Source organism: Equus przewalskii, chromosome 16 (genome assembly GCF_037783145.1).
Source record: "Equus przewalskii isolate Varuska chromosome 16, EquPr2, whole genome shotgun sequence".
In the NCBI taxonomy this organism is placed as follows: domain Eukaryota; kingdom Metazoa; phylum Chordata; class Mammalia; order Perissodactyla; family Equidae; genus Equus; species Equus przewalskii.
In genome coordinates this window covers 25360634-25387962 of record NC_091846.1, presented here as the reverse complement: position 1 = coordinate 25387962, position 27329 = coordinate 25360634, and the positions used below count along the sequence as shown (strand labels likewise).

General features: G+C 36.0%; 2 protein-coding genes across 2 annotated transcripts in view; one reads left to right on the top strand and one right to left on the bottom strand.

Annotated features, from left to right (window-relative positions):
• The window catches only part of GTF2F2 (general transcription factor IIF subunit 2), a 147737-nt gene that overhangs the window by 62813 nt on the left and 57595 nt on the right, over window positions 1-27329 (top strand). Inside the window, exon 5 of the mRNA XM_008537777.2 lies at window positions 23766-23847. Within this exon, the coding sequence (XP_008535999.1) occupies window positions 23766-23847 (82 nt within the window). The remainder of the gene's footprint in view (window positions 1-23765; window positions 23848-27329) is intronic.
• Window positions 5735-15897, bottom strand: KCTD4 (potassium channel tetramerization domain containing 4). The gene is made up of 2 exons (XM_008537768.2): window positions 15608-15897; window positions 5735-7394 (listed from the first exon to the last, which is right to left on the bottom strand). Exon 2 carries the CDS (start codon window positions 7207-7209, stop codon window positions 6430-6432), a length of 780 nt encoding a protein of 259 aa, XP_008535990.1. The 5' UTR covers window positions 7210-7394; window positions 15608-15897; the 3' UTR covers window positions 5735-6429.

Below are 27329 nucleotides of genomic sequence, written 5' to 3'. Positions count from 1 at the left end.
TCCTGGGCGTGGACATGGCACTGCTCATCAAACCATGCTGAGGCAGCGTCCCACATTCCACAACTAGAAGGACCCACAATGAAGAATACACAACTATGTACTGGGGGGCTTTGGGGAGAAAAAGGAAAAAAATTAAATCTTGAAAAAAGAAATAAAGGGAATTAAAGTTAATTCTACTAAAAAATGTTTTTATTACATCCTTTAGTTAAATGGAAAGTCTTAGGGTGATACAGAATGAAGATGGGGAATGATTTTACTTAAGGCATAGCCTCAGGGTTAACTGCCATATTTTTGTATCAAGTTTTGTTTTTATTCTGTATACCCATCATTTAGAGAATTTTACAATATACAATTTTTTGTTCTGTAATAGCAAGAGATATAGTTGAACCTCCTTTTCTTGCCTCTTATGAAGTATAATCTGCCTTATATCCAAATAATCTAAATTTTGATAAGATAGAATGAAGGGGGCAGGGAAATATAACTGGGAACCAAAATGACATTTTAGTAAAGCCTGCTTCTAGTTTTCAAGGTAGCTGAATATTTATATACTGAAACCTAATGCATTATATTTTGGCTGCGTGGTAGCAAGTAACCGTATATGTGTCATAAATGCCTGTGGTTGGTCTTTTTGGTTTTGTTGTTTTATAAATCAATCACCTATCACTTTTAGATTCTTTTGTTTGGTGTTTCTCTTCAGTAATCATCTACCCTTTATTAATAATTATTTCTGTGCACAGCTATTTATAGGCTTTCTTTTTTATTTCTGTAGGAGTTTCTTTAAAAAGATGTATACATGGATGAAAAAAATATGCAGAAATCAAAATAGTTTTGTTAGGATTTAGGATCTTGGGTGTCTGCATTCATACTTATTTTAAATGTTTTTAAAAAATAAATGTAAATAAAAATTTATTGAACGGTATGATACCTAAAGCAAATGCTAAATGGTCTAGTTTTCTTGTAAAATCACATCAAGTCATAGAAGGTTATCAAATTCAAGCAATCATTCAGATTAAAATTAATATTCAACAGTTCTTAAGAACCTTAAAAACATTAGTTAATAAACATCTGTTATAACGAGGCAAAATCAGCAGGGTGGAATTAAGAAGAAATCAGTAGATCTGCTCAATTTTACACTTTAATGATGTAGAAAATATGTACTAAACATTCTAGAGGACAGTAATCAAAATTACTTTTGAGGGGCCAGCTCGGTGGTGCAGTGGTCAAGTTCACACATTCCACTTCTCAGCGGCCCTGGGTTTGCCAGTTCAGATCCCGGGTGTGGACATGGTACCACTTGGCAAAAGCCGTGCTGTGGCAGGCGTCCCACATATAACGTAGAGGAAGATGGAGACGGATGTTAGCTCAGGGCCAGTCTTCCTCAGCAAAAAGAGGAGGATTGGCAGTAGTTAGCTCAGGGCTCATCTTCCTAAAAAAAAAAAAATTACTTTTGAAAAGTTGGCCCTGTCTTCAAAAAGGACTTTTTGGGGCTGGCCCAGTGACCTAGTAGTTGGGTTTGTGTACTCTGCTTCAGTGGCCTGGGGTTTGCAGGTTTGGATCCTGGGCAGGGACCTATGCATCACTCATTAAGCCATGCTGTGGCGGCATCTCACATACAAAATAGAGGAAGATTGGCACAGATGTTAGCTCAGGGACAATTTTCCTCAGGCAAAAAGAAGATGGGCAACAGATGTTAGCTCAGAGCCAGTCTTCCTCACCAAAAAAAAAAAAAAAAAAAAAGAATTTTCAAAAATTAATTAGATCTTTTTTTTTAAAAAAACTAACAAAACTTGCTTTTAAATGTAGTTGAATACTCCTGAATCCTGGATTTGGAAAGACCTGTTGTGCTGTTAGATTAACTGTGTTATATTTTATGCTAGAGAACAGGTTTTTTAGGACAGATTATAAAGAAGTGTATTATAATTGTTTCCCTCTTTAATATCCAATTTAGTATTTTTTCTAAAATAACTTGTGATTTAACTAAAACTAAAATTTGTGCATTTTACATACAAATTGCTTAGTATTGTACATTTTTTGCATTCTTGGAAAAATTTAATTAAATGTAGGTAATTTCTGACAGCTTATTAAATTTTATATCAGTGATTTTTGTTTGATAGAAACTCTTGAACTATTGTATGTTTTTGTCAAGAGAAGTAGGAATACAGTCACCTCTTTATAAATTATTTTAGGCAGATTTTAAATTTCACCTTAGATATTTTCCCTCTGCCCAGCACACTTTGCTTTATCACCACTCCCTTGGTGTTTCTTCACAAAAGCAAATTAATTTTATTATTAGCTTAAGCAAAATATGATTAGGAAGATAAGTCTGCTACAGAAGTAGCCATTATGTATTTCAAAGCTAAATACAAATAATTTCTAAGATGCATGCTCTTTTGGATAGTCCATATTACATCTCTGCTTTGTTAGCAAGGTTAATTATGATTCAGATGCTCTAAGTTTAACCTTGGGTGACATAATTGCAGTTTAAGGCATTTAATCATAATTTATTAGGGGTATCTTTTAGATTGTCTTATCACATATATTACTGCTGACTGATTTTAAATTGCTGATGGAACAGCTGCAATTATTATTTTGTTCTTGTAGATTTTATACATGAAACTAGAAGATAAAAGTTCTAAGAAACTCATCGTATGCATTTTTAAACTAATACAAATGAAAACTGCGTTTGCCTGTAGCAATTTAAAGTGTATTCTGTGTCTTATTGTATTCATCACAGTATTAAGCATGAGTTTGTTAAAAGTTCTCTGTTCTGTTCATGTCTAAGTTGAAAGCCTAATTAATGTAAATGTGCATTTTTGTGCCTTTCATTCATGGTTATATCATGAAGATACCTTTACACTGGATAAGGTACAAACTAGTGCTTATTGAAAGCCTGTGATGGGTGAGGCATGTTACATATAGTTTAGAATTTAATTTAAGCCTTATAAAAGCTCTATCAACTAATCGTTATCTGCATTTTACTATGAGGGTGTTGAAGTTCAAAGAAGTTAAGAATCTTGCTTATGTCATGTAAGCAAGTTAGTGGAAGTTAATTAAATTTGAACCCAAGTCTGACTCCAGAGCCCATGTGTGTTTCACTGTGCCATACTTTTTCCTCAAAGTCTATCAGTTTTCTGGACTGTACAGGTTGTAGAATGTTAACCTCCTTTTCAGCAAACCTGATAAGTGAAAATCTAGATTTGCCAATAGATAAGTTTGGGATATTCTTTACTCTTGTGAGATGATTCACCTCATGTTCTTTAAATGACACAATATGACATTAAAAATATTATTTGCTTTCCCAAAATTTGGTTTTTCACTCAACATTTTAAGAACACCTGCATTGTGAGATTTTATCAAGTGAGGCAAACGTGTATTTTGATATTCTGTATTCAGCACATACCCATGAATGCCTGTTTTATGCCAAGTTCTAGGTGTTAGAGATATAAGTGGCCTACAAAAGCAGAGATGGTTTCTGCTGGCCTTGGAACTAGTATATCTGGGTTTCAAATCTTGGTCCCACCTTTACCTCTTACTAACTGTATGATCTGAGCAAGTTCTTTAGCCCTGTAAGTTTTTGTTTCTTTGTCTTTAAGAAGGAAAGAATAATAGTACCTTTCTTGGGTCATCATGAGGATTAATTGAGATAATGTATGTTCATAATGTGGTGTCTGGCATGTAATAAAACAATAAATGTTACCTTTTATTATCATCTTAAAATAGCACTTGAAGTATAAGTTGTTTTCTTTAAAAAAATAACTGAACAAGCTTAATCGGTATCATTGTCTTCAGTCTGGGATGTAGTCCTCTTTCTTATATTATTTGAAAAGTCTCATGATTGTTTTCTTTCGTTTGTTCTGTGCACTGCCATATACATTTTAGAGATATAGTACACCATAAGCTGTGTTTTTATTTTTTGTATTTTAAGGACAGTGCTACAATCATATAAGAGTATATATGTTTAGCTCTTGGCAAGCATAGCAACCTATTTTTTATTACTTTCTGAAAAAGAAGATAAAGAGTAACTTTGTGATTTGTTCTTTGGAGCAATATTTACCTATGAGGAAAGATTTGAGGAAGAAATTCTTCAGTGATTGCAAACAAAAACATTAGGACAGCTTCACTCTGACTTATAATTGGCATTTTATATGATTTCTTGAGTTTTTGAATGGAAAGTATTTCTAAGTATTTTTAGAAAACAGTAAAATTTAAAACTAGGTGTTTTCTATACACTTACAATATTTAGGCACTTGAATATGTAAATCCAAGTGCAAATAATTTTGAAAGGTTACACAAGAGTAATTAATCTAGTCAAATTTCCTTCTAGATTATTTAAATTGTTTTAGGATATTGTGTTTTATCAAAAGCTTGAGGAGGAATTAAATGCATGCAGGTATGATTTTTTAGAGATATACATAAAAATACATAACAGATTTATTTAAGTAGTGGTTTCCATCAATAATAATTTTGTTATAATAGTTAAATTCTCTTTTTGCGAATTAATGCAAAAACCTTACTTATAATACTTCTAAGAAGAATTGTTCAGCTATGTCTCCTGTAAAAAGGTATGTCAGGGCTATATTTATTATCTGTAATGAAATCCTGTTAGAGAGAATCTTGCTTTGAGGTTAAATCACTACCATTTTTTTCATTACCAAAGACCAAATGCCAAGGAAAAGTCAACTCATAAGCTGGAAAGGTAGAGAAACAGTTCAATTATAATGACTGCTAAAGTAGATTTTACTGTTTTTTTCTATTTCATAGTTCCTTAAATCCTGATTAAGCCATTTTAAAGTACGTAAAAGAGAATTTGATGTTTTAGTTGAAACATTTTTTTCTTCTCATGTATAAAAGATTGTGTGCTTGATGTGTTTTTTTGTTTTTAATGTGTATTTTTTAAAGGACTTTTTAGATTTTAAAGTATTTCTTTTACTATGTACAGCCAACATTTGTATTACCTTAGATGTTGTAACTGGAAGTCAGTTATAGTTCTGAGAATGAATATTAGCTTTGCTGCTAATTTATTCTAAGTTTTTATGGGTAAGCAAACTTTTGACTGTAAGCTAATTTATGTAACCTCAGTCAAGATTTTCAGAAATCTTTCATTCAAATTTATTAAAATTAAGATTTAGTTTCCAGATTTAATGGTTAAATTTTAAAGGAGCAAATTTAAGATATAATTTGTTCTTAGAAACCAGAGAAAATAAGTGTCATAGAAATGACTTAGCTGGTTTTTAGGAGGAAAAAAATGCATTCACATTTAAGGCTAAGTTTCTGGAATGTGTCATTGAGACAATATATAAAATTTAATTTTAAAAAATAACTTCTTGTTTAGCTTGAAGAGATTAACATAACTCATTGAGTCTGAGGTTTAGCATCAAAAGAGGTACTGAAAAGAATCAATAAAGTTCTTTTGTAAGAATAATGTTTAGGGATGCTCATTTAATATTTTTGAGCTTGAAAAATGAATAGATGTTTAAGGTGATTCTGAAAATGAACTCTATTATTCTGATACCACATACTCTGTTGAAAGTAAGTTATCCATCTGTGCTGCACCTCAGCCTGCAAAGAAATGAATTTGCTGATTTTTGTCACTTGCAAGACCAGCCAGGGTTACTGTAGCCTGCCACTTAAAACATCAATGCATAGTGTACGAAATCATCAAGCAATACTGTTTGTTTCAAAAGTGACACATGTAACTTTTTATTGTAATTATTAATACAAGCAAAGAAGCTAGTAGTGTTTTTATTTTTTTATTGTCATCAAGCAGTTTTCTAGGAATTTTCAGCAATATATCAATCCAGCTATAATTCTAGTATGAAATACAGGAACTATGAATATGCTTTTGGTGCCTACCATTAAAAATTAAATAAAAAAAATTAAATCAATAGCTTCAATATCTTCTTACAGTCTCATTTGGTTTTACTATAGCTCTGTTTTAGTAGATCTGCACATTTATTTTACTCTCAGTGGTTAATTTTACCACTGAGTTCAGTTTCTTTGTAGATTTTGCCATAAGTAGAAAGAATTTTAAATCTTCTAGCCCCTTCAAATATTTCATTACCATTTATTTAATTGAACGATAGATAATGCACATGCTTGTTCATTGTGCAAGTACCCAAGACATTCTGATTGAAAGACAGCTTAAGGAAAAATAAACAAGTAGCAAAAGCATTCAGTCTTTATTTACAATATATAGAAGATTGCTGTTTTCATTTTGAGTTTCATTTTAAGAGTCTGATCAGCAGGAACACCCTAGAGAAGGACATCTTTAGCGATAGAATTTACATACCGTTAGCTCACAGTAATTGATTAGCAGCAGGGCTCTGAGTACAGAGCTAGCTGGGCACGTTGTTTGGGATGCCTTTGATGCTGTGGTTTTCCGAAGCTTGCTGGCTGCGTGCTTGTTGCCTTTGTTCGTGACACAGGTAGTTACTTGATAAAATGAAGTGCATCGCTGTGAACAATTGACCCTTTGGAACAATCCAGGCTGGTCAACAGTCTAAAACCACACTTTAAGGCCATCATTATAGCCTCAAACTTAAGAGTTTCCAAGGTACAGACAAAGGTGTTGTCTTCCTTTAGTACAAGTCGAGTGCCATTTTCAGACTTTATGAAGTATTTAAATTGAATGATATTTGATGATATTGAAAACTCCTCAGGAAATCCATCCAGCCTGCTTTTGGACACCAGAACAATGCGAGATTTTATTTTTGATATGAAATCAGGAGCATTACAGAAGATTCTCAGTCCTTGTGAGCGATCATGGTTATCTGTTATTTCCAAGAAAGTAGTCTCTCTGGGTGTTAGCTGTTCTTTTTCCCACCTGGATTTCACCTCCTCCGCCAGTCCCTTGAGCTGAAAGAATTCTGCTTCTTGTGCAAGAAGTTGATTTTCTCGAAACCCTTCGGGCAGTAGAAGTTCTCCATTTCGTAGGAAGTTTAGGACATGTCTGAAGAGGAGCCCATCCCTGTCTATGAAATAATGACCATCGGCATCAAACGGGCAGAGAATTTTTCCATTCACTATACCTTCAAGGAAAGTGTCTGGGTACTTGGTCAGTGTTTGCTTTTGAGTAATGTATAAATATCCACCAACGTTGAGAGTCATCAGTGTGGATTTGCAGTTCTTTCCTTGGTCAGCATCTTCCAGGCTGTTGTGTTTCCCTTCATACTCCTTTTCTTTTTCTCTTCTGTTTATTTTACGCTCCATTTTTGACAATCCTATTTCAGCTTGTTCTTCTTGGCTTTGAGATTTTTAAAAAAGAAACACTACCACACAAACACGCCTTTATTCAGCCCCAGCCTGGTGGTGGAATGGAAATGCTGGCAGCTTCGCCTGCGCTGTCAGCTCAGTTTTGCAGTAGGTGGCGTATCAGCTATGTATGCAGGAGCTTTCTGGAGTAAGACGGAAAAGAGATAATTTGCATTTAACTGTATCAGGGAAGGAATTTGTTGTGAAAAGATTTTCATGTATATTCTTTGAAGTGATAAAAGTTACTTAGAATAAATTTAATTTCCTCTTGGCAGTTAAGCAATTACAAATGTTTAATTCTCCAGCTAAGTATGAACTTTTATCCATTTCTAAATGTCTTTTGAGATTAATCAGGTAAGCTTAATATTGAATAATATTGTTTTCTTTTGGAGAATAATGTATGTTGAGTTAGTATCATTGTTTAAGGTAAATCATAAATGGCAATCCTAAAGAGAAAGGAACTAGGTGTATAGAATTTTCTCTCCTATAAAGAGTTACATGTTTCACAGTGGTGTAGTCATTTTAGAGACCCAAATGAGAATATTTAAACCTGTTAGTTGTGACATTGCACTTGAATTTAATTGGACTTGCATGTGATTCTGGTTTTGGGATCTTTGCAAGTGAGAAGAAATTTTCTTAATGTCCTTTAACAAAATGTTCTGTTATTTTATTTGCTTTTGGACCCTAAAGGTAAAAAATCAAATATACAGGCCTTGCGATAATCATATCCTTTTATTGGGTTAAGCTTTCCTATGGAACATTCATAAGCTTGTTTCACCCTAAACCTGCTTCAGTGCTGAACAAAGACTTGGACTGCTGTAGAAAATACTATCATTCTGTGTGTGTCTGTGTGCGCGCACGCGTACACATATGTTTGAGAAGATAAAAGACAGACAGACTCAAAATACCTACTGTAAAATAGTGTCATGGGAAAGTTGGTTGATTTTTTTCCCCCAGTGTTCTTTCAAAGGTGAAAGAAAGGACCAAAGCCTATGCTTTTTTTTTTTTTTTTTAACTTGGGAGCTGGAACAGTGTGAGTCTGGTGTTTTTCCCCTTTTCTTTTTTTTCTCCTTCCCCTGTAACTTGCCTTCCAAAGCATTTTAGGGATCTGAGCTTTCATTTCTAGAATTTAAAGGCCCAGTGGTAAGAAATTTGAATGTTGTCCCCAGTACACTTTTATTTGACTGGTCTATCTGCTGAATTATTCTGAGGAACTACATTGTTCTCAGAATTAGACTTTAGATTTTACATTGCCTTATATTTTGATTACATTAAAGGTATTTCTAAATTATTCAAATTTGTGTTGATAGAAATATTGGAGCAGATTCTTGTAAAAATACTTACCTTTTATTTTCTCTAAACAATGTTAGATTTTCTTCAGATATAAAAAAATTATATCCTTAATTATGGCATATTTTGAATTTAACATTTATGTGTCATTGAGATTATCAAAGGTCCATTGAAATTAAACTAGAAATCTAAGGCATAACATTTTTAGGGTTAAGTTTTTGCTTAGAGACCGTGAAATTCAGTCTTCTCATTTTGCCAAAGATAAAATTGCATTCTAGAGAGTTTTTAGTGTTTTATCTAGACCTTTACAGCTTGTTAATAGCAAGCCAACACTTGGACTACAGCTTCCTCTTAGTGCTGCATCATTTAAGAAGAGTTTTTACTCTTATATTCTAACAATTTCGTGTATGTTGATTTTGCTTTTTTATAATCTAGTCTTTTCTATGGATGTGACTTTTTAGGAAATACTGAATAGTTTTTCTTTTTGGTACAACTTTGGATATTTATTCATAGAATTCTTATGTTAACAGTCACTGCTCATGAGTAGCATCGTGTAACAGCAAAATCAATAAAGGCATAACAATTTCATGTATAGACATAGTCTTCTGTTAATGAACTTCTTGGGACATAAGAATTAATTGAACATAACTGTAGTGTAGTGGTGGAGACTGCTAGAATTTTCTTTGTATGTTTAAATAAAGTGATGTAGTTGAATAGTATGTGATACTTGGTCTGCTTCCTTGCACTCTCTTTGGCCCATTTGTAGGTGCTTTCATAAGGAGGCCTTGAAGCTAGTGCTGCTAGAGGATGGGCTTCCACTGGGCGGGGAGGTGAGGCATCACTCCTGGAAGTTGGACTGCTGACTCTTCATCACTCCAGGGCCGCATTATACTTGCTAACTCGCTCATTTCTGGTTTCTGCTGCTTGGTTTTTAAAACTGCTGATGCATGTCTTTGTTTCTGCTGGCTTGCTTTGACAGACTCTGAACCACCCCATCGTGTGCCTCTAACCCTTGATTGCATTTTCTCCCTCTAGAATTCACTTCGGTGTTCTTGGCTTCTGCAGAGCTGACACATGTGATTTGTTTGCCACCTGTGGCCTGGCAACAATAGTGTAATGGAAGCCTTGTCTTAGTGCCTGACTGGAGGCTGGTGTGAATCCATAGGACTTTCCTTTTGTGTCTTGTTGCCTCCAACTTGCAGTCTTAAAAAAGAAAAATGGAACCAGTAGGCCCCACCTTATCCCCATTACTCCACATTATCCCCATTAAAGCATGATGATTGCAGTTTATAGAAATTGCAGGGGTTTGTTGATCTTTGCTGCTGTTATGGTATACGTGCCCCTTAGGAGAAAGCCAGGTTGTCTTCTTTTTAGTCTATTCTAAGCTTATGTTTACTTGCTTGGGGGCAGAGGTGGAGTGTGGGGAGAGCTTGTGCTATCTAGCATCACTTGGGTCCACACAACCCTAAAACTATAAAAATGGTGCTTCAGTAGCTATGCCAAGGGAAATATCCATGGTTTATGCGATTACATTTCTCTGCCTCACTGCCGATACACACGGGAATTAATCAGTTCAGTGGTTTCAGCAAAAGGGCTTAATCCACACGTCAGAGGTAGCTCAGTTAGATCCACTTGACCGCTAGACTTGAAGATTTCATCTGCTTTGCAGGCCGAAAGATAAATATTTTAAAAAGGTAGGGACCCTGTTTTCTCCTCGCTACCATAGCCCTTTATTAGAGTTACGTCACCTCTGTCTTAGACATCTGTAATCACCCATATAAAAGAGCCCTTTAGCCAACTTTGAGGATTTAAACAATGCCACTGTTAGGTTCTTGGTATGAGTATATCCATTGGTTAGGCCCAATGCCTCACCAAATTCTAGCAAAACTCTCCACTATGTGGTGATGTTAATCTTCTGTTATCTGCATTAGGCGGAACTTATTCTAGGCCACTGGGAGGAATTCCCAAATTATCTACCAACTCCTGATGGGAAATGAGGTCATTGTCATTACCATGACTGACACAGGACTTCATCATAATATATGCTTGCTCTGTTTATATGCCAGAGATAATCCCATGCCGTGGGAGGAAATGGAACCTTACCAAGAAGGTATCTCTCCTGACTGGAAGATAGGAGATTTGATAATTCCCCTAGACTCAACAGATCACTCTTCTGTGAAATTCAGACATTTCTTTTCAAGGAAAAGGGATGGTCTTAGGAACTGTTTTTAATAAGAGCACCGTACTTCTGTCTCCACATTCCCCACTTTCACCAAATCTTTTTGGTTGTTTTTACCTGCATGCTTTTATGCCTGTCTTTTAAAAAGATTAGTTCCCATTACCTTAGAAAGAAAGTAAAAGCAACTACAGCTAGAGCAGCAGCTGTCAATTTTTGCTTAACCCTGGCACTGTGTCTTTGTTCTGGACTTCCCCACATTTTTTCAAGCCTGTTGATCTGTGTCTTTCTTCCTCACTTAAATTTGATACCCATCTACCTGACTCCCTGATCATCTTTATCTGTTCATTTTCCAAAATCTGGGTAACTGTTGGCCATCTGACTTGTGTCCTCTAATTCTCCTTTGCCTTGACTCTCCTATGTCTTTTGAAAGTTGTTTCTCTTTCTTATGTGTTGCTTGCTGCTGCTGCTTCATAGCCTCCTGTTCATAGCGTTGAATGTGAGAAACATTCATTTTGATATTCAGCTATGTTCCTCTTGTGTGTTAAAAAATAAAAATAAATTACGCAGTGTAATGTATTAACGTACTTTAAGGATAAAGGATTTTTCTGTGCTAATCTAATTCTGCTTGAATGTCAGAACTTTTTGTTTTGAAATAGAACCTTCACCTGCAGTAGATGTTGTCTGGTGCTGGGATTGTACTGACACAAGTTCTACCTCACCTACCTTATGCAGCTGATTGACCACAGTGTCTCCCCAACTATGCAGAGTGCTTGACTCGTCCTAGGACTCACTGGATAAAACCTCTAGCAAGAAGGTGATGTAGATGTGCAATTCCAGTCAGATAAATACACTTGTAAAATGTTTTGCAGTGTTGAACTGAGTCTTCAAAGAAGCCCAGGAAACTTCGGTACATTAGCAAATTTTTAAGCCTCATTTGAGGAGTGTAGAAAAGAATAAAGCACTATCTATCAAAAGGAGCACAAGTAAAAATGACAGACTAAATGAGAAGTTCAGGCAAAATTCCATTCCACGTTTCTTTGCTTTTCATTATGGCAGTAGTCTTGAAAACAATTTGCAAATCTTATTAATTCATATTTTAAATGTACTTTGAGAGATAAGTGTTTCAGGGAAACCTGTGTTTTATAATTCTGTAAGCAGAAGTCATTTAAGTTTTTTAAAATGAGTTTTCTCTTTTTCGAAGTGTAGCCTATGCCTTATTATTCACTGGAAAATTTTATTGTAACTAGATGAACAGAGCACTTCTGTAAGCCATCAAATGAACATTGAAATTATATAATTGTATAGAACTCATTTTTGTAGTGCTATTTGGCAAAAGTAAATTTACCTTCTCTTTGAGGAGGAGATATTTTAAGTTAATTACCGTTATCTACAATCTCAAATGAGGCACATGCCTTTGAAACCTTGTAAAAGTAATATTGGTATGAAATCAGTGACCGAAAGGGTCTCTGCTCCCAGTGCTGTCTCCTACCACTGTCCTTCTGTTATCCTCTTATCTTTAGATCATCTTGTTTCTTTAGAGATGAGATGGTATGGAGGAAAGAGAGGAGGCCTGAACAGCAGGACAAGATATGATGGTTCATAGGAGCAAATACAGTTTCTTACTTACAGAGAGTAGAGTGATTATAAATTAGGGATGGAAAACTCTATCATATTGGACATTTTTTCACATTTAACATTTCTGGAATCAGACTATGTCTTAAAGTCATTGGCTTGTAAGTGTTTTGTGGCAGTATGTTGTCTTTCTTAGTGACACATAAATCATGGTTAATATTACAATTGATGGTATCTTAGATTTGATGAAAGCATTTGAGCAGTTTGGTAAACTGTTACCCACATACAACCAGAAAATAAAATTAACAGAGAGACAGGGAGAGGAAAAGAGGGGGAGGGAGGAAGGGGGGGAGGGAGGGAGACAGAGATGGGGGGAAATATGCAGAGAGAGAGAAATATCAGGGCAGCAGTTCTCAATCCTGGCTGCTGCATGTTAGAATTATCTAGCGAGGTTGTAAAAATATCATTAGCTCTTCCGCACACAATGCAGTTAGAGTAGAATCTCTGGGCCCAGTATCTTTTTAAAAAGCTCCCAGGTGATTCTAATGATCAAGCAGAGTTGAAGAGCCACCATATTAAGGAAATTGATGAACTCAGGAAAGGGAGTTAATTTCAAAGGAGTTCTTTTTATTTTCTTTCTTTCTTTCTTTCTTTTTTCATTGCAGTAACATTGGTTTATAACATTATATAAACTTTTGGTGTATGTCATTTTTTTTTTTCAAGATTGGCACCTGAGCTAACATCTGTTGCCAATCTTCTTTTTTCTTCTTCTTCTTCAAAGCCCCCCAGTACATAGTTGTGTATTCTAGATGTGAGTGCCTCTGGTTGTGCCATGTGGGATGCCGCCTCAGCATGGCATGATGAGCGGTGCCATGTCTGCACCCAGGATCGAAACCGGCAAAACCCTAGGCTGCCAAAGCGGAGCATTCGAACTTAACCACTCAGTCACGGGGCCGGACCCCGGGTGTATGTCATTATATTTCAGTTTCTGTGTAGATTACATCATGTTCACTACCCCAAGACTATTCACAATCCATCACCATACCCATGTGCCTAATCACCCCTCAAAGGAGTTCTTAGTGATGAGGACATAATTTCTACCCTGTAGTTGTGAGGGTAACTTACTAATAAAGTATCTTGAAAACCATAAAGCACTAAACTAGCCTATGGTATTACTACTGTTACTATTTAACATTGTGAAGAGAATAGGAGTTATTGAGGATGAAATTAATGAAACTTGAATCATTTTCAGTTGACTTAAAAATGTGTGCCATCATATTGTCTATAAGTATTTCACTAATATTGTATCCATCAACTATATTGCAGTCTGTCTAGGCACAGGAGCCTGCATTTTTCTTCCTTTGTACCCCTCATCATATCCAGCACAGTGTTTGGCACTGTTTAACTTTAATATAGCACTATAGTAAAGTGCTTTCTCCAGGATACTTAATCTTTCCTGGAAGGATTTGTTTTTCTATCCATTTAATCACTTTTGCTGCTGTTTTTGAATTTTCTCTGATTTCAAGTGCAGCAGCCAAGTGGTGCAAAGCTGGATTGCACCCTTTGATATAGGTATAACTAAAACAAACTATTATAGTCCAGTGGTCCCCCTTATCCATGATTTTGCTTTCCACCATTTGTTATCGATGATCAGCTGCAGTCTGAAAATGTTAAATCGAACATTCCAGAAATAAACAATTCATGTTTTAAATTGCCCACCATTCTGAGTAGCATGAAGCATTCTCGAGCCTTCGTGCCCCATCCTGCCTGGAGCCATGAATCAGCCCTTTGTCCAGAGCATCCACACTACCTGCCACCCATTAGTCACTTAGTAGCCCTCTTGGTCAACAGATGGACTGTCGAGGTATCGCAGTGTTTGTGTTCAAGTAACCCTTCTTTTACTTAATGGCTTCAAAGCACAAGGGTAGTGATGCTGACGATTCTGATATGCCAAAGAGAAGCCTTAAAGTGCTTCCTTTAAATGAAAAGGTGACAGTTCTCCACTGAATAAAGAAAGAAAAAAATCATATGCTGAGGTTGCTAAGATCTGTGGTAACTTTTATTACAGTATATTGTTATAATTGTTCTATTTTATCATTAGTTATTGCTTTTAATCTCTTACTGTGCCTAATTTATAAATTAAACCCTATCATAGATATGTATATATAGGAAAAAGCATAGTATATATAGTATTTGGTACTATCTGTGGTTTCAGGCATCCACTGGGGTTCTTGGGACATATCCCCCACAGATAAGGGGACTACTGCACTATGATTTTCCTGCCCCTTTTCATTTATTATTACAATATGGCATTACTTTGTGTTTTTTATGAAGCTGTATTTTACTTCTGGGTTTTATTCAGCCTCTTATTCTTGAAAGCATCTTTGAGGTTAGGTATTATATGTGTTTATACATCATCACAACATAATGACCACATCTGTATTTAAAAGATTTTTATATTGATTAATTATGTATATGATGTAACAAGCAAAAAGGAGACTATAGTGTAGTATAGGAGGAATGATAACTTGTGAACTTGCTTTGTAAACATTAAAACAGACAAATGTTTGTTTTTAAAATGCTCATTCACTAAGTTATTTCATTGATCAAAAGTTTGTTATGGCTTCTGTAGGCTCATAGAACAGTCCAAACTCCTTTGCACATTTAAGGCCTCCATCTTTGTTTTTGCACCTTAGCTGATGACTTTCCTTTCTACTCCTGGGCAACCAGTCTTATTATTCACTGATACTCTTTGATCAGCATTACAACGTATCTTGTACAGGAGTGTACATAAAACCTTCTTTCTTCCAGTCTATAGGGGAAAAGTTGAAGAGCAGTACCATGACTAAGAAAGTTGAGATGTTTTCTAAATCCTACGTATAGTGCTCAAATTATGGTTTCAGTGTTTGATTTAAAATTGGGAATTCCCAGCACATTAGATGTATTTGTAATTTGAATGTCATTCCAAGAAAACATACTACACAAACAGTCGATTTTGAGGAGTACTTATATCATTGTTCATTTGTTTTGAGGTCAATAAATGCTAATGCTGTATGTTTACTGAAATCTGAGCATGATCTTTTATTCCTAACATTCCTAAGGTTAAATAGAGATCAGAACATCAATTCACAAATTTGAATAGAATAAGGATCTCCTTATTAATATAGGAATTATAAGTTTGCCTAACTGGTTTGTTAAGATGCCAAGTAGCTTGTAGTAATAGGCCTTACCCTGTGAACCCCAGACAAAATACTGCTAGGAAGAGATTTTAAATGAGAAGAATGGAGATTAGTAGGAATATTAAAAATGGTTTACCTTTTAAATGCACCTGTGGAACTAGTATTTCTTCAGTCCTTTTCCAGAGAGGATAGACTCAGATGTGATGTACGTAAGAATCAGGAAAGTAGCTTCAGAGTCTCAAGGATAGTCCAAAATCTTGGTTCTAGCCCACTTGTCTGTGTTTTAACTTGAGTTGCAGGTGCTCTTAAAGGCCTCCACATTGAACTGGACTCAGAGTAGTCTTGTGGAAATGAATACCTATAACTTCCTGATGCCTAACATCTTCCTTGCATACCTTCTCTCATTACTTACATGCCACTGCTAATAAGCACCCTTCCTGCTTGCTTATTACTTTAACTTGTTCGAACTAGGTGTGCCCTTAACTTGTAAAAAATGCCAGTCAGTTATTTCTCTTGAGTTCTTCAACACAGAGTATATCTCAAGTTGAGATAAAGAGTAGGAAAATCCCGCTTAGAAGTTTGTATGTTTTCAAGTTTTGGGCAGCTTCTCAACATTTTGTTGTTCCAAGAAACAGTTTTTCTGTAATTTCTAACTCAAAGAAAATTTAATTATATCTAGGTCTTTTAAAAAGTAGTAGAGCAAACAAAATAAACAGTTATGAAATAATAAAACATTCCCGATTGGAAGGGAAGGCCAGTTTTGTTTTGTTGTGGTGAAAGAGAAGTGGAAGAGATCTCAGAGATTCCAGTAACTTCATTATATAGATGCTGAAGTCCAGAGATGTGAAGTAGTTTCTCCAAAATAAGACTGCTATTTAGTGGCAGAATCGGAACAGGAGCTCTTGGATTCTTTCTATGGGATGTGCTTTGTGTACTTACTCTTTAAAATTTTTTCTGAAAATAGGTGGCAGGATAAATTAAAATACCATCACCAAAGCTGTGTGTTCATACTCATTAAGGTTCTTTTGTTTACAAGCAGCAAAAATCAATAAGTAAACCAATATAGCAAAAAAAAAAAAAAAGGGAGGGGGGAGGAGAAAATTTAGAAGGGATCTTAGAATATTTCCCAGAATCCAAAGAAGAGTTGAACAAATAGCCAAGCTTAGGGAAAGGTAGGAACTGAGCCATTCCAAGGCTTTTAGTAGATGAAATTGTGTGGCTTCTCTTCAGAGTGCTGTCATGACCACGTCTTTCCAGTCATTTCTGGTGTGGGTCCCTTAGTTTAAAATTCCTAATGAGAGAGAGAGAGAGAAAGGAGGTGAAAGCCATTGCTCACGCTGTTCCCCCCACCTTCAGTGCCCTTCTGCCTCACCTCCCAGTCTTAATCCTACCCATTTTTCAAAGTTTAGCACAAACATTGCTTTCTCTATCAAAACTCTTCTTGATCTCCAGTTAGACATAATCTCTGTGTGTATTAATTCCAATACTCTGTGTATATCTCCGTCTTTTTAAAAAAATATTTATGTATTTACTTTTTTATTTTTTTGCAGTAATGTTGGTTTATAACATTATATAAATTTCAAGTGTACATCATAATATATTTTGAATTCTGTGTAGATTATACCATGTTCACCACCCAAAGACTAATTATAATACATCACCATATACATGTGCTTAATCACCCCTTTCTCCCTCCTCCCTCCCCCCTTTCCCTCTGATAACCACCAATCCAGTCTCTGTTGCTATGTTTGTTTGTCATTGTTTTTATCGTCTACTTATTAGTGAAATCATACAGTATTTGACTTTCTCCCTCTGACTTATTTCACTTAGCATAATACCCTCAAGGTCCATCCGTGTTGTCACAAATGGCCTGATTTCATCATTTCTTATGGCTGAGTAGTATTCCTTTATGTATATATACCACATCTTCTTTATCCATTCGTCCCTTGATGGGCACCTAGGTTGCTTCCAAGTCTTGGCTATTGTGAATAATGCTGTGACGAACATAGGGGTGCATGTGTCTTTATGCATTTGTGTTTTCAAGGTCTTTCGATAAATACCCAGCAGTGGAATAGCTGGATCATATGGTAGATCTATTCTTAATTTTCTGAGGAGTCTCCATGCTGTTTTCCATAGTGGCTGCACCAGTTTGCACTCCCACTAGCAGTGTACAAGGGTTCCTTTCTCTACACATCCTCTCCAACACTTGTTTCCTGTCTTGTTAATTATAGGCATTCTGATGGGAGTGAGGTGATATCTCATTGTTGTTTTGGTTTGCATTTCCCTGATAGTTAATGATGTTGAACATCTTTTCATGTGCTTGTTGGCTATCTGTGTATCTCCTTTGGAGAAATCTCTGTTCACATCTTTTATACATTTTTTAATTGGGTTGTTAGTTTTTTTGTTGTTGAGATGTATGAGTTCTTTATATATTTTGGCTGTTAACCCCTTATCTGATGTATGGTTTGCAAATATCTTCTCCCACTTGTTAGGTTGTCTTTTTGTTTTGTTGATGGTTTCCTTTGCTGTGCAGAAGCTTTTTAGTTTGTTGTAGTCCCATTTGTTATTTGCCTTTCCCGGTCAGACATGGTATTTGAAAAAATGCTGCTAAGACTGATGTTAAAGAGCGTACTGCCTATGTTTTCTTCTTGGAAGTTTAATGGTTTCAGATCTTACCTTCAAGTCTTTAATCCATTTTGAGTTTATTTTTGTGTATGGTGTAAGATAATGGTCTACTCTCATTCTTTTGCATGTGGCTGCCCAGTTTTCCCAACACCATTTATTGAAGAGACTTTGCTTTCTCCGTTGTATGTTCTTGGCTCCCTTGTTGAAAATTAGTTGTCTATAGATGTGTGGGTTTATTTCTGGGCTCTTGATTCTGTTCCATTGATCTCTGTGTCTGTTTTTGTGTCAGTACTGTGCTGTTTTGATTGCTGTAGCTTTGTAGTATGTTTTGAAATCAGAGAGTGTGATATCTCCATCTTTGTTCTTTTTTCTCAGGATTCCTTTGGCTATTCGGGGTATTTTGTTGTTCTATATAAATTTTAGGATTCTTTGTTCTATTTCTTTGAAAAACGTTGTTGGAACTTTGATAGGGATTCCATTGAACCTGTAGATTCCTTTAGGACATATGGACGTTTTAACTATGTTAATTCTTCCAATCCAAGAGCACGGAATATCTTTCCATTTCCTTGTATCATCTTCAATTTCTTTCAACAATTGTTTTATAGTGTTTGGTGTACAGATCTTTCCCTTCTTTGGTTAAGTTTATTCCTAGGTATTTTATTCTTTTTGTTGCAATTGTAAATGGATCATATTCTTAATTTCTCTTTCTGCCACTTTGTTGTTAGTGTATAGAAATGCAACTGATTTTTGTATGTTGATTTTGTATCCTGCAACTTGACTGTATTCATTTATTATTTCTAAAAGCTTTTTAGTGGATTCTTTAGGGTTTTCTATATATAAAATCATGTCATCTGCAAATGGGGAGTTTCACTTCTTCCTTTCCAATTTGGATCTCTTTTATTTCTTTTTCTTGCCTGATTGCTCTAGCTAAGACTTTCAATACTATGTTAAATAAGAGTAGTGAAAGTGGGCATCCTTGTCTACTTCCTGTTCTTAGAGGGATAGCTTTCAGTTTTTCTCCATTGAGAATGATATTAGCTGTTGGTTTGTCATATATGGCCTTTATTATGTTGAGGTATTTTCCTTCACCCATTTTATTTGGAGATTTTTTCGTAAATGGATGCTGTATCTTTTCAAATGCTTTCTCTGCATCTATTGAGATGATCATGTGGTTTTTATTCTTATTTTGTTAATGTGGTGTGTCACATTAATTTGAATGTTGAACCATCCCTGCATCCCTGGAATAAATCCCACTTGATCAGGGTGTGTGATCTTTTTAATGTATTATTGTGTTCAATTTGCCAGTATTTTGTTGAGGATTTTTACACTGATGTTCATCAGTGATATTGACCCGTAATTTTCTTTGCTTGTGTTGTCCTTGTCTGGTTTTAGTATTAGGGTAATGCTGGTTTTGTAGAATGAGTTAGGAAACTTCCCCTCCTCTTCAATTTTTTGGAAGAGTTTGAGAAGGATAGGGATTAAGTATTCTTTGAATGTTTAGTAGAATTCACCAGGGAAGCCATCTGGTCCTGGACTTTTATTTTTTGGGAGGTTTTTGATTGCTGTTTTGATCTCTTTATTGATGATTGGTCTATTCAGATTCTCTATTTCTTCTTGATTCAGTTTGGGAAGGTAGTATGAGTCTAAAAATTTATCCATTCCTTCTAGATTATCCAATTTGTTGGTGTATAGCTTTTCATAATATTCTCTCAGAATCTTTTTATTTCTGAGGTGTCCATTGTAATTTCTCCTGTTTCATTTCTGATTTTATTTATTTGAGGTTTCTCTCTTTTTTTCATGGTGAGTCTAGCTAAAGGTTTGTCAAATGTCTGTCTTAAAACCTCTGTAAACCTTAACAAATTCTACTTTGTACAGTAGGAGCCCACATTCCACATGGAAAGACCAGTAGTCGTCAGTTAAATTCAAAGGTGACGAATCATAAAATGATATCAATATGGATTCCTACTGCTTTAAACATTCTATCTTAAAACTTGTAAATGTACATTTAGTTATCAATGTGCATGTAGGTCAAGGCCTTTGCTTTCGGTATAGGATGCTGATTGAGTCATCTGCTTTCTCTTTCTTGTGAAAATTAAACCTATAATTTAGTTTAGATTTTTAATTTTGGTTTCTTTAAGGATCAAGAATTTAGACACTGTAAAACAATACAAATACAGAATCCTTCTAGACTTTTATGTTTCTTCTAGTCTCCGCTTATCTCCCCAATACCTAATTTGACCGTAGTTTTGTGTTTTTTGCTGAGGAATGTTCACCCTGAGCTAACGTCTGTTGCCAGTCTTCCTCTTTTTGCTTGTGGAGGATTCACCCTGAAACAAGATCTGTGCCAGTCTTCTTCTGTTTTGTGTGTGGGTTGCTGTCACAGCATGGCTGCCAGCGAGTGGTGTAGGTCTGCTGGGCTACTGAAGTGGAGCATGCCAAACTCAACCCCTAGGCCACAGGGCCGGCCCTGACAGTAGTCTTTTTAGCAGCTTACCTGTTTATCAAGTTTTACCAAAGCATTAAAGCTAGTTTTCATAGAAATATCTCCCTTCCCCATACTCATAATTAATGGGATTATGTAATATATAATCAAATTGCATAATTACTAACAGAGTAAAACTAGCATAAACAAGTTCTAGCATAGTTTGAGCAGAAGTGTGTGGGAGTACTGGAGATTAACCTACTGCCCACTAGTGTATAGCGAGCTGTAGGCATCTGTCACTATATTTAAAAGGAGGAGAATTGAGAGCCTTGGTAATCTAGAAGTGAGTTAATTGAAGATCTGTCAAAAGTGTTCTAGTGTATTAAAATGATTTATATACCTGTCTTACCATCCTACTAGACCAGCAGCTCTCAAAATGTGATCTGGAAACCACTGGGTAGAGGGATCCCTGAGACCTTTCAAGGGGTCTGTGAAATCAAAACTATTTTCATAGTAATACCAAGCCTTTTTGCCTTTCTCACTCTGATTTTTCTAAACATTCCTCAGTTTTAGCTTCGAACATGGTAAATATCAATAGATAAAACTCACATAAATGAAAGCTCTTTGGGGGTGCTCAGTACTTTTTAGGATATATGCCACAGACTGTGAGTGGCTGCACCAGACTGTGCTCCTTGAGGGCAGGAGCCATGTTTTATTTATCTGTGTTATTCCTGATGTGTTCTTGCATTATCTTTTACATGAAAGGCACTCAGTAAATATTTGATAAATGTATGAGCAGAAGAACGGATTATTTTCAAGTATTTATGGTCTTTCAAACTGGGCCAACCAAGTGGTTTTAAATAAGGGTTCCTGAATTAATGAATGTGATCTATAATTATCAGCAGTGGTGTGCAAGTGAGTGCTTTCAAATGCTTTAAAAGTAAAATGTAATATTTAATATCTTTCCCTGAAACCTCAAGCAATGTTTTGAAGAAGAAAAGAAGCATGGTTTAGTGGAAAGAATATGAAAACATGTTCTTGTGAGGCTTTAATAAGTGTGCGAAGGCTTTCAATCTTTCTTAGGGGGCTGTATCATAAGTAAATTGGCTTTTTAAAATTTATATAAGGGGAAAAGGGGAAACAAGTGAATAGAGGTGTGGGGTTATTTAAGAGCACCAATTGGTAGAAAAATTCCTGGCTGATGATTAAGACTTTTCTTTTCACTTGAGAAACATTTGAAAGCTATTTTAGGCTTAAGAAGAGGAGATGATGGACAGAAAATTGTGGTTTGGGGCAGTGAATTTTACTGCTTTGTGTGAGTGACCTTGATTGAGGAATAGTGATAAGAGTGGTGGCCACGCGGAAGTGGGCAGGTGCTTTAGCTGCTTCTTACCCCTGCCCGTGTTACATGGAGAATGTTGACAGCAGAAAACTGGAAAAAGTCAATTCACCCTGGCCGCTGGAGTCGGTACTGCTCAATAAGTGGGGGACATTCACAGGTAGTATTAAAAGGTCGCTCTTTTAGTATTCGACATTAATAAACACATGGATATATAACTAAATTATTATCAGGGATGGTATTCTAGATTTATTTTGTTTTTTAAAAAGGATTAATTTATGTTTCAGTAGTGGACTTTTCTCATGCATTTAAGGCACTTTATACATGAAGATTTCCCAAATCTTGCTATTGTTCTGAGAAGTGTTTTTCTTGATAGAACTTTCGGCTTCAGTGGAGAGGCAAACTTGAATATAAGATTTGTTTTTGCTTTAAGAAAATTCATATTTTAATCTTAATCTTATTAAATTCAGTAATGAGAGAAAATTATTTTTAGATGTTTAAACTTAAATTTAATGTAATTAATTATGGCCTTTTTATTATTTCCTTCCTGGTCTATTTTGGTGTAAGGTAAGCATGCTTCTCATCATTGCTCTTTGCAGTCATCTGGCAGCCTATACTTGAGATTTGTTGCATATTTGCATTGAGAGACACTTGAACTATTGAATCACACAGTGTGCTCAGAGGTAGTACTTAGGGGCTACAATAAGGAATCCTCTAGATTTTGGAGACAACGTCAAGAAAGGTCACCATAATGAAGATTTTCTAGTATAAATCATGTAGGCGTGATTCTGTCTGCACTCTATGTTTTGGTCAGTTTATCCGTCTCCCCCAGTGAACTGTATGCCTCTTGAAGATATTACTGTATCTTAATCATCTTTGATTCCACAATACCTAGATGGTGCCCTTCACACAGTAGGCATTCAGTTAATGTTAGTGGAATGCATGAAGTCATTTATTCTGAAGTGACAAATCATAAATTTGCTGATGAGCCAGAGGAATCCTTGAATCTCTTCTCAAAACCTGAGTGAATTCTCACGGCAGTATGACTGGAACCATAGCTGTTCCTAACCATAGTTGTACATTTCCAAACTGTAGTAAAGCTGATGCCATCATGGGCAGTCATCTATGTATTATCAAATAAGATAAGGTCTCTAAAGTGATTTTACCACAATGCTTGGGGCCTGATAGGCAAACAGTAGGTGCTAACTTTTGTTTCTGTTTTCTGTTTCTGTTGAATTTTGTGTCAGAGTTACCATAAGAATTCTTACTAATGGTAGGAAATCTTGCCCTTCTGTTTGGACAAAATTTCATAGCAGTTAAAGCTCTAGTTTGGACACACCCAAATTAATAGTTCTCCTGGAAAATAGAAGTCAGAGCAACTGACAGGCAGAACTGGTACACAGGATAACTTAGACAATGGACCTGCCCAGTTTCACAGTATTTTCTAGGCTAGCTGTTCTAGTCACAGTGTATTCTAGAATTTTATTTGTGTGTGTGTGTGTATGATTTAGTGGTTTAGACTAATTGTGTTTTCAGAAGTTACTTCTCTGTCAAAGATGATATAGCCTCCACAGCCTGCAGATTTTTTTAATGTGATTTTATGCCCCCTTAAGCCACTCTCTTTAGAAAGATCTTAGTGTATAAAAGCTGTTGTTGTCAAGGAGCTGTGGCAGCCCGATAAACAAATCTGACAGGAGCCCAGTTTTGTACTAGCCAAGAATAAGGTTTTTTTAATTATTACTCTGACCACTGATACTACTATAAACTTAAAAGTATTCCTTTTGTTTCCTTGCTTTTTATTATTCATTATGTTTGATTGTAGTCATTATTACTATTTCAAAACACAATCTTGAAAATGATACATGTTATCTCTGACTACATTTGTTAATCTTTTTCTTTCTATTCAAGATAAGCTTTCATTGGAAGGAATAGTGGTACAAAGAGCCGAATGCCGACCTGCTGCCAGTGAAAACTACATGAGATTAAAGAGGTTGGTGTTTTTTAACTTTAAAATAATACCTGATACTTCTTTTTTGGGATTGAAATACATATATTAGATTGCCTATTGATTGCCTGAAAATTATGGTTATTATTGAAAATGTTTTCTTCAAAGGCTATTTGGGTTTAAAACCAAGTAAGAACAAACTTCCAGTTATAATATAAAGAAGTCACGGGAATGTAATGCACAGCATGCTATAGGCAATAATACTGTATTACATATCGGAAAGTTGCTAAGAGAGTAGATCTTAAAGGTTCTCATCACAAGGAAAAAAATTTTGTAACTATATATGGTGACAGATGTTAATTAGACTTATTGGGGTGATCATTTCTCAGTGTACATAATTTTTGAGTCATTATGTTGTGTACCTGAAACTGATACATTATATTCACTTATACTTCAATTAAAAAAAACATCTGAGTAAGAGTTTCTTTGGCAAGGGACCTTTCACAACTTGGGCTGTTTATTTGGGATATTTTAGGCTACTGTGTTAATATAACCTGGAATCAAACTTTTTGAAGTTCTTTTTCTAGTTGCCTTTATAAATCTTGATTCTCTAAGACATTTAATGAGATCTTAGTAGTTTTTTATTTTCAAAGACTATAACTTTCTCCTAGTGAATATGAATGTAAAATACTATACTATACAAAGCAAGTATAGTTGCTAGAATATCATCCTTTCCTCATGATCGATGGAGAGCTTTTTATAAACTTAGTACTTTGTTAGAGAGTTTGCTTCAGGGCCCCCTCCTCCATTTTTGTGTGTGGTTAACATTTTATAATTAATATTTAAAGATGATTGCAAATTCTTGATACTCCAAGTTTTATGACTTTCAAAGAGCCAGCAGTTTTTTAAACCCTGAAAACAATGTATTATACTTGTTTTATAGTTTATATTGAATGTATTTCAACCCCATGTAGTTTAGAATTAGAAGTTCATTCATTCATTCAGCACTTACTTTGTGAAAGAGTGCACAAAACAGACAGAAATGGTGCCCTGGTGGAGCTGACGTTGTAGCAGATGTAGCCCCGCAGGACGGGCAGTCGAGAACACACTGTTCGAGTGGTCGTAGCAGCCTCTCTGCGTGTCAGTGTTCTCATCTGTGAAAGAGCCTGGCTGAGCTAGATTGTCTCTAAATTTCACATCATCGTTTTAATTTTTCCCCTTTTCTCAATTAGGTTAGAGTCTGTGTTTCGGGAATGAAACAAAGAGACTGATTTTCTTGTCCAGTAATTCCTCCAATTTAAATGCCTCCCTAGGGCAAGTAAAAGGGTGACAATCAAAATGAAAATTTTTTATAACAGAAAATAACTTTGGAACACAGGCAGAAGATGTTTCTCTCTGTCTATAAAGTTTATTATATAATACAAGTCTTTTTGAAGATTTATCTTCTTCAAATAACTACTGAAATTGGAAAATGCAAAATCTGGTTACTGAGCTGCTTGCCAAGATCTTTTTCTCTGGTCTTAATTTTCTTTAAAGGTTTCTAAAGATTTCTGATGATGAGATCAGGCAAGTCACCTACTGTGTTTATGAAATGGCTGCTTTTTTCTTACCAAAAAAGAAATTAAAATTGTTTAGCCTTTGGAGTATGCTGAACGACCAACCATTACATATTTCAGTTGCTTAAATGACTTAAAGAAACAGGGTGATTCAGGAAATGATAATCATGTTAGTTTCATAAGATAGATGATACATGACGTAAGTCTTGAAGGCTGAGATTTATTTGAACAAGTGGAAAAAGACAGGAGTTAAGAACTTCCTAAACAGAGAGACATGCATGCACAAAGACTCGGGAAAGACATTAAGGACCTGTGTGTAGTTCTGCAAGCCTGGAATGCAGGATTTGTTTGAGGCAGAATAAATAGAAGCTCCAATCCAGGCCTCCTTTTTGAACTCCAAACTCATATATCCTGTTGGATATATAAAGAAAAGCCTGGTTGCATGTTCAATAGACATTTCAGATATGTCAAAAACTGAACTCCTGGCGCCAGCCCCATGGTGTAGTGGTTAAGTTCAGCGTACTCTGCTTTGGCTGCCCAGGTTCACAGGTTTGGATCCCAGGCGTGGACCTACACCTCTTGTCAGCCATGCTGTGGCAGCAGCCCACATATAAAATAGAGAAAGATTGGTACAGATGTTAGCTCAGGGCAAATCTTCCTTGGCAAAAAACAAAAACAAAAACTGAACTCTCAGTCTTTCCTCCAAAACTGGCTCTACCAGCTGCTAAGTCTTTCTCATCTGAGTTAATGCCAACTCTGTCCTCCCATTTCCTCAGTCCAAAAACTTTGGTTACTGTTCTTGACTCTTCTGTCACACTCCACATCCAGTGTGTCAGAACAATCTTATTGACTGTACCTTCTACACTTCTGCAGGCTAACCATTTCTCACCACCCACATGATCTGCCATTCTTTCTCACCTGGATCACTGCAGTAGCCTCCTAGAAGAGTTCCTGCTTCCACCTTTGACCCTCTGTAGTCTGTTGTTAGCACAATAGCCAGAGAGGTTCTTTTAAAAATCTGTCAAATCATGCCATTCCTCTGCTCACATGTCACCAGCAATGCTTCCTGTATTACTCAGAATAAAAGCCAAGTCCTTGCAGTTGTCTACCGGGACCTACATGATACCCCTACAGCTGCCTCCCCCTTCTCCCCATCCTCATCTCCTTCTCTCCCCCTCATTCACTCTGCCCCAACCATACTGCCATCCTAACACTTCATGAGCACTCCAGGTGCACTTCCGTATTAGGACCTTTGCACTGGACAGTCTTTTCTGCCTGGAACATGCTTTCTCCAGATTACTGCATGGCTTGCCTGCTCACCTCTTTCAAGTCTCTTCTCAAATTCTACTTTTTCAGTAAGGCCTACCCTGACCACTCTCCTTCCGTCTATACTTGTTTTTTCTTCATAGCATATATCACCTCCTAATATACTATATAATTTGCTTACTTATGTTCATTGCCAACTTTGCCCCAGTGCAGGTTAAGCTCCCATGGTTTATTTTTTGTTTTCTCTTTTTGTGTGTGCCTATTTTGTTCACTCATACACCACCCTCCCGCCTCCCGCCAAGTGTCTAGAATAGTTCATGCTATGGAGTGGGTAGTCAATAAATGTTTGTTGAGTAAATGAATGACAAGAGATAATGTTAAAAATGTTAGTCTTATATACTTGTTAAAGAGTCTTATATGCTATGGTAAGACATTTGGGCTTTCTGTGCTATGGCTGTTAGGGAGGCACTGAAGAATTTTAAGCTGGATGGATGGCGAAGGGATGTATATTTTAGATAGGTCATTCTGGCCATAGTGTAAAGACTGACGGCAGAAGGATAAGCTAGAGGCTGATGTAATAACCCGGGTACAAGATGTCTGAATGACTGGACAAGGTGGTTCTAGTCAGAAGGGAGATGAGAAACCAGGTTTTGAGGATATTTGGAGGAAGAGCTGACAGGACTTGATGAACTCATCTCAAACTTC

What these genes read in the sequence shown, in the direction of transcription:
- KCTD4 (XM_008537768.2), bottom strand. Translation starts at nt 7,209, where the DNA reads ATGGAGCGTAAAATAAACAGAAGAGAAAAAGAAAAGGAGTATGAAGGG.